The 13,025-nt window shown below is 37.8% G+C and overlaps 1 protein-coding gene across 3 annotated transcripts in view; it reads left to right on the top strand.

The window, feature by feature from the left end:
- LOC122829518 (trinucleotide repeat-containing gene 6C protein-like) overlaps window positions 1–13,025 on the top strand; it is a 53,519-nt gene that overhangs the window by 9,529 nt on the left and 30,965 nt on the right. For all 3 annotated transcript variants that reach the window (XM_044114127.1, XM_044114126.1, XM_044114125.1), the window contains exons 2-3: window positions 3,547–3,647; window positions 3,918–3,939. In XM_044114127.1, coding sequence (XP_043970062.1) covers window positions 3,585–3,647; window positions 3,918–3,939 — 85 coding nt within the window. In that variant the 5' untranslated portion in view covers window positions 3,547–3,584. The remainder of the gene's footprint in view (window positions 1–3,546; window positions 3,648–3,917; window positions 3,940–13,025) is intronic.

Here is a 13,025-nt window from a genome sequence, read left to right as displayed (position 1 = left end):
CTTTCTTCTTTCCATTTTTTCTCATTATAATTTTTTTTTAATCCCTGCTAAAGATGAAAATAATCCATCATTTATTTTATTTTCTTCTTTTATATGCCTGCCCACTGCAGAAATATCTGACATAGGTTCAATGTGAACTTTAGTGTCAACCCTATATTTCAAGATGGATGACTGTATAGGACGGAGAACTCTGGAAAATTGATTTGGAACTTTTAGACTCTGCTCTCCCTTTTAGGTGAACCTTGTTGTCAGTTTTCATCATGTCAGATGTTCAGAGAGAGACTGGAAGGGCTCAAAACTGGGGAGAATAAATGAGAGTTGTGGTGCTGTACAGAACATGACCAGCCCACGTTGCACAAACTGCATTTGCATTCTTCAGACACAGACTCTCACTTCCACACATAGTTTAGCCTGCTATTCATTACCTTAGGGGGGCCTTCCCCTAGCTGCTGAGATAGCACTATATTACACACGCAGACTTGGTGTGAAAAATGAGACTGTAAGGGAAAGTAGGAAGGGAAACACTGATGGAGAACTATTGGGATATCTCTATTGCATTTTGCCCACTACTGCCTTTTTGTGGTTTAACATTAAATTTACTTTTGTTAAAATGTTTAACCAAATCTCTTGGCTCACCAGTCTGTGCCCGGCTGTTTGGTCTTTGTCCGCCTCTTTTAGGCCCCTCTTGTCATTCTGACAGACACGTTCCTCCCCCTGGCAGTGAGCAGCACAGTGGGTGGCAGACCTTCTATTAAAACCCTGTTATATGCATTATGATTCAATTATTTATTTATATTTTGAGCCATATCCCTGCCATGCATCATTTTATCCTGGTGTTGGAGAGGCTGCAAATTAAGACAGCAATATAGCCCATCAGTTTGAGTTTTGTTATATTAATTAGTCAGTCATTTATTCACATAATAGCTCAGGACCTGACCAAGCATTAATGTTGTCCTAGCATCCGGAGCTTTTAATAGGACTGGCTTATTTAGTATGGTTTTCTGAAAATATGAAGCTTACAGTAAGCAAAATGGCTGCAATGAGTGTAGAAGTTTAGAAAGGTTTATGCAGTTTAAGTATTTTCCAGCTCTGTGTAAATACGGAAAAGAAAAATGTTGCGTAAACACATTTATTCGTTCATTCCTTTTTCCATGATCTTATTGTTTAATTCATCCTCCTACTTGATAATGCATTACCTTATTTATCCAACCATTTACCAGTTTGTTTAACCATCCATCCATCAGCCTCTCCAGCCAGCCAGCAATCCTCTTTTCTCCACTCGGTGGTCTTTGCAGGGTTCACATTTACAGTCTCACCACTGTAATAAGATATGCCATAAATTAATAGAGAACATTTGGATCTGTAATTCAAAATTTGTCTAAAAAGCACAGAGAAATAACACTATTTGTCTAGAAGAGTGTGGAATTTTGGCAAATGTTTGGGAACCTTAGTTTTGACTCCTACCCATCATGTTCTAATAATAAATACAGTCTTGGTGTTTTTTTGTTTGTTTTTTGGTATTTTGTATGAATTTAATGACGCCATAATTCTGTTGTTGGTGACCTCTTTTGATTTCACTTACTGAATGAACATTTAATACCAACTACCAACAGAGTCCTTTTAGCTGAGGTTCATACTTCAGTTTCCTGGAGCTGTCACTAGTGCTGAGCCAAAGGAAATAAAGACTCAAATGAAGTACTTGGTTTCATTTGGCCCTCAGGCGAGCTATCTGACTAGTCTGAGTCACACTCACTCAAAGAAGTTCTTTGTTAAAAGGTCTTCTCTCATTCTACCAGTTCGTTGGCCTAAAAGTCAGCTTTCCTTTCAGCCCTTTTATCTTCTTCTTTTCTTTTCATTTCTTTCGTTTAACCAGACCTTGTCTTGCTTGCAGTAGCTTTGCCTCCTGCTGTCAGTTTTCTGCTTTTTACTTTGTGTGGTGTTGTTTTTTTAAAATCTTTGTATCCCCGAGGAAATAAATTTAGACCTACATTTGCTCATTCTATAATCTATGATGTTGGTTAGTGATCTTTTTTTCACCTTGATTCATTATTTCTAAACATGCCTAGAATATTACAAATAGCATTACAGTATTAGAGACATAGTTCTGGAAATTGGCAGCAAAACATAAAAGTCAGTAGTACTGTTGTCAGTAGTTCAGAGAAAAATTTTTTTTTGCAAATATTCAGAAGTTTGTTGCTTTTGTTAATGTCTAAATATGAAAGATGCATTAGAAACCAAGCAAAACCATTTCCTAATTGGCGCAAAACAGATGTATCAGTCAACCTTTGGGCCAATGTACAAAATAAAACAAAATCAAGTTTTTAAGTTTTGCCCTGCTTGTACTGATTTCAGCTGATTAATTTACTCTTTAAGGAATTATAATTAATAGCATAAAATATTTACTAGCGTTGCCTGCACTGCCATCATTGCTTCTTAAATATTTACATTATAAGCAGCAGGGATTGGACTGTGTAACACTTCTGTCCCAAATGATGTTAACTCTGACATGTCAATGTAAAACAGCTTTTTATCTATTTTAATACAAGCACAAAATGATCATAGCCTCAATATTTTTAAAATGTCTATAGTATCTGATATTGACAAATAGTGGTGCTATTGGGATTGTTGTTGGTAACTGTGTGTATTTCTTAGAGTGTGGACTAATTATATTAACTAATGCTGCCAACATTTCCATATGTAAAACTTTTATAAATGTGCTGTAAGGTATTAAACCTTTCTGTTATCTGCTGAAAGTTTTGCTCTCGCCTTAATTAGCAATCCTAATGGAGAAATTCCACCTGTGGAATTTATTTTTTAATAGCATCTTAGGCTTCGGTTCCTCCTCCAGTTCATTTTGAAGTTCCTCACTGATACTAAAAATAGGTAACTTTGAGTCTTCTCAGTACCAACGTCCCTATTGATAAGTGTTGTTAGGTAGGGAGGAGTTGCTGATAAGAAGAAGGTCAACTTTATAAGTTTAAGGTGGCCATAGTCAGCAGTTCATTTCTCTGTGCATTTCTAGCATATTATGCAGGTAACTTAACGGCACCATTTTGAAATCAAAAGGAGCTGAATATTAAGAACAGTCACTTAAAGTTTGTGTACAGTGATTTATGATAATGTAGTCGTTTATATTTGCAGAAATCCTCAAACTTGACATAATTTATAGTAAATTTTAAAACACCTCTGCAAGAAAAAATAAATAAATAAAGGTTTTATTTCTCTGAAGTTTTTTATTTTTTTGTCTTATTCTTTGCAGATGTTGTGTCTTCCTGAATCCTTAAGTCTTTTTTGTCTCATCCTGTTGAAACTTGTCTTGGAAACTTAAGTCCACAAAGTGCATGAACTCTTGATTAATGTCTTAACCTCTTGGTTGTCTGCCATGCATTTACTTCCACTGCTTTAAAAGTAGGTCATAATATGTAATTTACGCAGCAATGACATCGACTTTTGCAGCTGCACATGTGTAAATTATGTTTATTGGAACTAAATTCTCAGCAGTCTCCCCTCTCGTCTGACTCGCTTCTCTTTTCTTTTGTTCAACAGCTAAGGGAAGCAAACAACACAGAAAAGAGAACCGTTTGATGGAAGAAAAGAAAAAGAAAAGGCAAGAAGAAAAGACCAAGAAGGAAATCACTCAGAAAAAGGTGATTCTCACATTCTGAGATGCTTATACCAATAAAGAAAAGCAAATTTTTCTTAAATGGCACAAAAATAAACATGTTGATTTGTGGAGGATTTGGTGAAATATTACAAGAAAAAACAAAACATTGTTTTCTTTTAGTCTTTTATATTATGTCCTTGAATATAAAGACTGAATGATGTTAACATCCACCAATTATTTTATTGTTAAAAATACTTCCAGTGTTTATAAACCCTTTTTGATTTTATTTATTTTTTATTCTCTCCTCTGGCAGGCTACTGATCAGAAACCCAAAGGTGAGTGTCATGACTAAGTAAGCTGTCATAACACTGAATTCCATACATAAGCAGTGATGTAAAGAAAGTATTTGCTCAGTTACAAAGTTATAGTTTCAGTTTTTGGAGATCATCAAGGTGGTTTTTGTAAAGGTGAGGCTGGGTTTGGTGTTTGTTTTTGATCAGCAGTGTTTAACATGAACATACGTTTTTGTTTTTTTAATCTTGCTTTAAATGTTGTCTTACATTAGTCGTTTATGTGCTCTTGGATTAATTTTGGAGGGCATGATGACTTAAAATGAAGTTAACGACAATTAAATGATTACTTAATCAGGGAGGCAATTAAAATTTCACAAAAAAAACTAGTTTGATTTGGATGCGTGTTCACCTTGAAAAATGGAACGATCATTTAACGAATGAGTTTTTTATTTATTTTTGTAATATTCAAACTTTGGATCTGGATTATTTAAGGGTGACAAAAAGAAGCAGAAGAAATGGGAAAAAAAGGATGGAATTATGTTTTCCCATCACACTGTCATTCTGTTTCTGTGCATTTTAACTGCTTATATACATACGGAAGCTCTGATTACTGCAGACTTATCTGTGCAGCCATACCCACACCTTATTAATGGATTTTGCATTCTTGCACACAGATGGACACACACATTATGCACATGCGTGCACAATTGTGAAGCTTGACTCTGTCCTTCTCGGACACAGCCATGCGTACACACTATAGAGCGAAAACAGGGCAGGGTAATGCAGAGTGACGCTCAGTGCACCCACAGCATCAGGCACCCAGACAGCTCACCCTGTGTGATGCGGGTAAAGAGATGAGGGGGATGGGACGAGTTGAATATGAAAAAGGAAAGGCAGTTGAGCTGTATTGCAAAACAGTGAGGATGACAGAACTCTGTCCTCAGATGGCCTTGGTGTTTTCTGCTAAAATAGATCTGCTGCCTGCTTCTTTTCACTGAGATTCACATGCTTTAAATAAATAAATAAAAAACACCTCTAAAAGGCATTGTTAGTAAGTTTACACCTTTGTTCTGTTGCACTGTGTATAAGCTTGGATGATTAATAAAGTTTCAGCTTTACGCAGAGCAACATTGTGCTGCTCCTGTAGAGGAACAAGAGTTAACATTCCACCTCCAGGGTTAGAATTTAATACCAAAGGATATATGATGTAAAATGTGTTAGCAATACATATTACAGAGTGGGTAGGTTACTGAGCAGCATCTATTTTTTATTACAAGGTACACAGAGCAGAGATTTCTTTCTCGCTTGTTTTACTTTGACATTTGTTGGCTCCCTTTCCAACAACAGTCTCACCTTGTGTGCTTTGGCTTTATTGCTTCCCTCAACATGTTATTGATGGTATGAGTGTTTCTCTTTGATTACCTAGAGTGTGTTTGTTATCTCGACTCTGGGAAGTGTTATGATGAGAGACTTATTAGCTTCCTGTTGTGATGCTCATTGATTGTCAGCATACATCAGCCCACACTTTGTGATTTTTATTTTAGTTGAGAGCTTAACTAATTTTAACAAAATGTTAGGATTTCACTTGTTTGTCTGCAATCTACAGCACGGTAATGTTTGTCATACTTCAGTGTCTCAAGTCATAAAACAACTTTTAATATCAGACAAAGATAACCTGGGTAAATATAGGGTTTACATTTAAAATTTTGATTTTATTTGCTAAGGAAAACACAAAGCCAACCTGGCCTTGTGCAAGATGCCTCCAAATGTGGTTCTGACACACCTGTTTGCAATAGCTGTTAACAAGCGATGGTGATAATTGGCAATGAGTCTTGTGTGTTACTGTGGAAGAATTTCCACTTTGTTTTCTCTCCAGAATTATTTTTCTCAGTCATATTGGACGATTTTTGAACATGAGCAGCCTTGACTAGCTCAATTAAAAATATCCCCTTATTTGTTTTTCTAAAGCTTGTAGTCATAAGTTCAGCTAGTGAGCAGAATGAATGGTTAAATCAAAAACAGCAAGTCACCAAAAGTCCAAAAGATGACATTGTATGTATGTTTGGCTGTTAGTACGTTTTTATTTTGTAACAATGTGTTTTTAGCCTAGTCTATTTTAAAATGGCTTAATCATCTTAACTGAGGCCCAGGAAATCAACAGTGCTGTAGGCGGCGCTCTGGGTTGTTTGTTGACCTCCTGGTAGTCAGTGCGCTCCTGGAGTCAAGTCAAAAGAAATGTGTAACAGTTCTTGGAATAACCACAAGGGTCCAGATAAAAGTACAAATTTGATCCTTCCAGCACAGTCAGACTTGGCAGCACACATTCAATGGAAGCATTTCAGTCAAAGATTGATCTGTTCTTCTAATGAGGAATAGACACAAAAGTATTTTAGATGGAGGAAATCATGAAACACCTCTTTATCTTTTGGATCTATAATGATTAAATTACTCTTTGTCTACAAAAATCAGACTACTTTGTTTGAGAGTCAGATGAAATTTTAAAATCACAGCTTGTTAGAGTGGTTCACAAAAGGAGAGACACCTGTGAAAGGGAAAAATTGTAATGAGCTGTTTTTGGACAGATGAAAGTAAAAACACAGAGAAACGAAACCAGTGAAGCGGCTCTTTGTATTCGATGAGTGCAACGAAATGATCCTAAATGCTCAGCGTTGGTACTAATAGAGAAGAGGGCTAAAAATGTGAGCAATTGTTATACAATGTCAAATGAAAGATGAAGATGGATCGGGAATATGATTCTGAATGTGTGTACAAAGTGGATGCACATGTAGATGGAAATAAAAAGAACATTGCAGAAAGAAGTCTGGTTTAAAATCTAATCACTCGGAGAGCCATCAGGACTCCTGGGAGTTGGCCTGCAACCTCCAATCTCCGATATTTTTTAAATGGAAGGTGGCGTCAGCTGGACAGAGATTGCTTTTTATGCATGGCACTAGATAATAGAGGTGTGTGAGTATATATATGAAGGAAGGGAGAAAATCAGTATGCAGCAGTGATATGTGTATTTTCATCCATATCAGTGTATTTTACCATCCTTATAGTCTTTTAGGAATTCATAGTCACAGCCACGCTCCCCTCCTCCCCTTTTTCCTCTCTGCAGGCCCTCCTTGGACCCAGGCATTCAATTTGTTTGCGGTAATCGATCTCGGCTTCATATGTATGAAAATGAGATAAAGCTTCGGTACGCTGGAATTAACTTCTCTGCCCCCTATTAGGCACGGAGCTTCACCGAATGCAGGGTTTCTGGAGGCAGCATCCCCAGTGCCCTAGCCCACTTCCCCCCTCTCTGCTGCACCCACACATATAGGCTGGACCTCTGATACAGACCCTCCTCCCATTTTCCTTTCAAGTCTCCTCCAAGGGATGGAGATTATTCACTGACGGCATACAGCAGCTTCTTCACAATCTCTGCTGCCACGGCAATCACAGCTGCTTAGTTTTTCGAACGACACATGGACATTAGTTCTGACAAAATAAGGCTGCTCTCACACAGCAGGCAAATGCAACCCAAATCCACATTTTTTGCCCATACGAGACTCATAGCCGACTTTTTCATTGCAATCTGAGCAGCACAATCCCAATCGTTTCTCTCTCTGATTTATGTAACTTCCATATGTGGTACTAAAAAGAATACATATCCAATTGTTTTCAAAATGTTTGCCCTCTGAACTATCATATCACATTTTGTCCGAACTTTATGTCATTGACATGAGGCATATATGGTAATTCTGCACTAGAAGAAGCTCGATGCAGTAAATCCTGACACTTGACTTCCTTTGAGTTATGATCTTGTGACAATACCATCTGTCCCATTGCGCAGTAGCTTTAAAATTGATTCATAGATGGCGGCATCCATTTATACTTCATGATCAGTTTGCTACTGTCTTCTTCTGTGCATGCATATCAGTTTGGAGCCATAAACAGTTTAAGCCCTGATTGGTCACATTTAATGAGAGAGATGAATACTCACAAAAAAAAATAAATAAATCCGATTACAGGAAAGAAATCTGATCTGTAAGATTGCAATGTATTGACTCTTGTCAAAAACACAGTCTTCAATTTATATTTATTTGTGGATTTGTGTGATAGACAAACACATACCAGTGCATAAGTGTGGGAAAAAATGGCTTTTTGAAACCTTAAATGTGTTCTGCATTTCTATTCAACTCCCTTTTCTCTGATACCCCTAAATAAGTTTGTTTTCACACTTGATAATTTGGTAACTTGGTTCTGTTTGGGACCAGAGTTGCAGCATTGCCAGAACTTTGTGTTCGCTTCCACACTGCATTGTGTCAAACTGGCCAAAACGTATGCACAAAATCCTCTGTGCTCTAACTTCACATTACCATGCATGAATCATGGGAATAGCGGCACCATTGTGTAGAGATGCTTTCTTTGAACAGGGACATGAAAGCTACTAAGAGTTGATGGGGAAATGGAAGAGGTTAAATACAGAGCAATCCAGCAAGCTGTTAGAGGTTGAAAAGACTTAAAATTGGAAATTATAACCAGAACTGAAATTAAATTTCCATCCAAGAATATTAATGTGGTTTGTTGGCCCAGTGAAAGTCCAGACCTAAATCCAACTGAGAATCTGTCATGATTTAACAACAATTGTGTACAACATCCCAAAAAATGGATGGAATTTTGTGGTTCCATCATCACATAATGTTGAATGGCACTAAATATGTTTGCAGATTATGCAGCAGAGATGATGCTGTATTTGCTGCGGTGTCATCGAAACATGTACATATTATTGAGGTTATGAGAAAGTGCTGTTCAGGCAGGAAGTTTGATCAGTTCTATTCAGGTTATAGGAGTCTACGTGCAGTTTTAGAAAGCCAAAGTAATATCTGTGTGATGGCTGCATTCTGCACCATCACAATCAGGAAATCGTCTGTGTGTTGCTGCATCATGTGTGTTTTCATCTCAAAAAGGCTGGCGAGCCAGTGTCATCCTTCTTCTCTGCTCCTGATGTCTGTGTCGTTTCACCCACCCTCTGCTCAGCCACTCCCACCAAACCTGAAGAGAAACATATTTGCACGGTGTCGCCATGGTGATAACAGCATTATATTTTTTCAAAGTGGCGAGAGACGCTCTTAAAAACCCAAGTGCATCCCCTCGTTTTGTATTGGATTAATTTGCAATTTCACATGCTATTAATTGCGTCAACACTTTTAAAACGAAATTTCATGAATCGCAATCTAATTAGGGGCTAATTTACTTTAGCTTTCTGCCTTGTTCCTTTCTTTCTCTCCCCCTCTTCCCCTCTTGAGTTAAACACATTTATAAACACACAACGAATTAATAGTGTATAGCCTGTGAATTACGTCCAGTAGATTTATGACTGCGGAGCGTAATTGTTTCTCTGCCATCTTCTGTTTGCTCTCTCAACACGAGCAAGAGGAGGATGAGGGATGGACCAAACAAGAGGAGGGCTCAAACTTAAACAATGCTTTCCTCTCTGTTTATTTATGTTGTATGATCAGCCACACACCACAGATATATGAGCCTATTCAGTGCTTCTCACCCCTCCTCCTCCCTATCCCCCAACATACCCCTCAACTCAACATTAAGCTGCTTCATGTCAAATGCAAGGCAGATTAATAGTGTGCAGCACGGTGAGATGAGTGACAGTTCAGGCTGTGTTTTGGGGGCATTTGTTTGAATAGCAATGTTTATTGAAAGGTTGAAAGAGTGTCTGCATGTCACCATGTTGGGGGCTCTTCTGTTCACAACCAGAAAGAAGATGGGGTTTTTTCCCCCCCATTTTTTATCCCCATTTCTTAATGCTGCCTCATTATTGTAAAACCTTTTAGATTCTTTTGGAGTTTTACCAATGCAGCCAACACTTTCTTTTACCTCATCAGCCCAGGACTCTTAACTGAGGGAGACCGCACTCCTGCATTATGTGAGCTTTAAAAACAAATTTAAGTCATAGAGTTCAGCTCTTGGAATCAGATTCATGTTGCCCGAGGCATTCATTGCCCTCAGGCGCTGACCTCAAGCTTTCTACACTCACTTACCATCAGGGTTTCTTGAGGCAACTTTTTCATGTTTCCTGCAGGAGAGAAGAAACTCAAGAGAATTATAAAACCAAAAAACTTGCAGCAGACAAAGGTTGGACAAGCTAATTAATAGGCGAAGTATGGGAATGGGTCGCAGCGGGTACAGGGGGTCATAGGAGGCACATAGAGGTGCATTAGGCAACTGTCAGTCTCTATAGCAACCACTCATTATGGATTGGGCAAGCAGTGGGAAATTTTGCCTGCGTTTTGTGTGGAAGTGAAAGGGGCGAGTTTCTGTTGTTCTCTGCTGATGCTGACAGATGGGGCATTTCATCGGTGCACTCATTTGATCTGTTCAGCATATAAACACAAATACACTTAAAATCTCAGACTCAAGGGTCCCGTTTGTTACACTAACTAAGGAATCAGGTTTTCTAGTTTTATGTTCATTTGCAGCACTAGGTTGTTTATAACTACAATAATTAAAATAATAGCCTTTGTTTGTTTCTCAGGAATGAGTTTAATGTTGGGTCATTTTTTTTTTTCTCTTCCTCGGGATTCCTACTTAATATGGAAACGACAGAATTTAGATTTTTGTGGTATTTTCCAGGTCTGGATAACTATGTAATGATAGAAAAAACGTGTTTCCAGACTTTTATTCCATGTGGGTTTTTTTGTTTGTTTTTTTCCTCATTTGGCCATTTTACGTTTTGTTCATCAAACATTGTTACTACTAGCCATCAATTCACCCATCTATTCATTCATCTGTATGTTCGCTGTCAGTTTTTGTTTTGTTTAAGATTTATACAAAAGAACTGTTTGGCAAAACATGAAATTTTGACATTTTAAGTCAGCATTTAAAAGTGTTACTACACTGTAGTGATATTAAATGTATATTAAAGTAGTAGCACTGTTGGTGTTCAAATAAACAAATAATCCAGATCTGCTTTGTATAAGAAAAGGAGGACTAAAATAAGTTTGAAGTCTTTTCTGTTTTTGTTGTGGGTTGAATTAATAAATTTGGCAAACCTTTTCTCTCTCTTATTCATTATTTTGATCCTTTGTACTTTTAAAATGGATATTTCATAAACCCCTGTTCGTTTAACCTGTTCTTTGAATGCAAACATTTTCTCACATGGCAGTAGAGATTTTTTTTTAAATGCTTTTTTGTGAAACATTACCAAATGTATTTTTCTCACTTTCATAACTTTTCAGCTATCCTTAGGCTAAGACTTGCACCATTGTGCAGAGCTTGCAAGCATACGTGCGATGTCCATCCCTCCCCCCTCCACAAACATGACTGCATAATAAAGTGGCTCTGCAGACAATAGTCAGCAGAGATGTGGGAACCTGCACCACCAGCCACTAAGCCCAGGGAGCCAGCTGGTTCTTTTTGTAACAATCTCTTTGCCAATTGTGCCTTGTTCTTGGATTTCCAATTAAACGTCTGATTCTCTTATGTATTTCCATTTTACTCTCTGTTTCTCATTTGTGTTCGTCCTGAGACAGTGCTATATCTTACTTTCTCTTACACAGTGTGATTAACCAGTTAGTATCAAGAAAGGCTGTAATTAAAACTTGTGCGCAAGGTTGCTCAGAAAGCCTCAGCAGGAGAGTTTAATGGAATTTCGTCACTTGATCCCTGCGCTTATTTAATTAGCTGTCGTATTCAGGGATACAGTTTTTTCCCCTCTACACTACAGTGCAAAAGTTTGGATCGCCATTGTTGGCAAAGTCTTGTAATTATTACTTAGAATGGAAAAAGTCTGTCATGATAGATAGTTTATGTATCTCATGATGGATTTAACATCAATCGTGAGTCTCATTGTGTGTAGAGATGCACTAATCAGAATTTTGTGGCTGATTTCCATCAGTTATTTATATCAGCTGTTAAACAAGGGGTTGATTTTTTTTCAAAGACAGAAAAATGTTGCTGTGATACATTTACTCTTTCTGTGATCTGCTGAGAAGTTTGCTTTCTCAACCCGAATAAGCGACACACATGCTCCTGCATGTCATAGAAATACAATTTAAACCGATTTTCTTTTTGCATGTCTGAGCTTTTCCTGACTTTATTTTAAAGATTTCACTGACACTGAAAGCAAAGTTGGTTGCAACACTCAATAACAGTTCTCGCACATAGATAGCGTAACCTGGTAGGATTTGTTATGGTGCGATGTACAAAATGAAAAATGATGGAAATTTTTGTTTTCCTCTGCCTACAAACTGGTCAGTTCTGATCACCAGAAGTTTTTTCTTTTTCTTTCAGCTGATGTTCTAACATCTTGGTGCACCGTCGATTGATGGTGTTGTACTGACTTAAATGCTAAACAAAGATTAAAATGTATGTTATAATCTAAACTAACCTTATACTCTATGTTTTTAGTGTGATTTACCTGGTCATGTTGGCATACGTTGTGAGTTAGATATTGCTTATATTTTATTTAAGTGCATGCATTTATGAATTTAGACCAGCAGCAGATTCATAGAATTGGTTGGGCATTTCTTCAACTCTGATGTACTTGCTGCATGCTTCATCTTTCGCCAACAGGCTACCCAAAACTACTTCAGTGTGATTTTCTCCATTTTACCATTTTGGTCTTGAACATTTTGTTCTTCCATGCCAGAGTAAATTTTAAAGTGTAACAGGTTGCTGATTTTCATAAAATGTACCATTCCAGCAATTAATAGAGGCACCTTGCTTCAGAAGGAAGCCGGATTGAGGTAAAATTAGGCTGTTGGGGAAACATCCAGGTCAGGTTGGAGGAAACATGAAAGAAACTGAAAAATAATTACAGACTGGGGGAGAGAATTGAAGAGGAACCAAGGATCAAAATATTAAAAATAACAGAAAAGGTCCAAAGAAGGTGGGCAGAGAAGAGCAGCTGGATGCAAAAGAAAAACAAGAGAATTGGAGAGATGCTGATGGAATAACGAAGCGTAAACTGGAGTGAAAACAGTGTAGGTCAAACGGGAGTAGGGTGGTGAGCGTTCATCGTGCCGTTGCCTGATTGGCCAAGACGTCAGGCGGGCTGAGCTGACTTTAATCAGAAACGTGCGTCACCATCTGCAGCTCTAAGCCAACAGGCGGTCACACTGTTG

Source organism: Gambusia affinis, linkage group LG04 (genome assembly GCF_019740435.1).
Source record: "Gambusia affinis linkage group LG04, SWU_Gaff_1.0, whole genome shotgun sequence".
NCBI lineage: Eukaryota > Metazoa > Chordata > Actinopteri > Cyprinodontiformes > Poeciliidae > Gambusia > Gambusia affinis.
The sequence above is the reverse complement of the archived record's forward strand: the minus strand, read 5'-3'. Positions and strand labels throughout refer to the sequence as shown.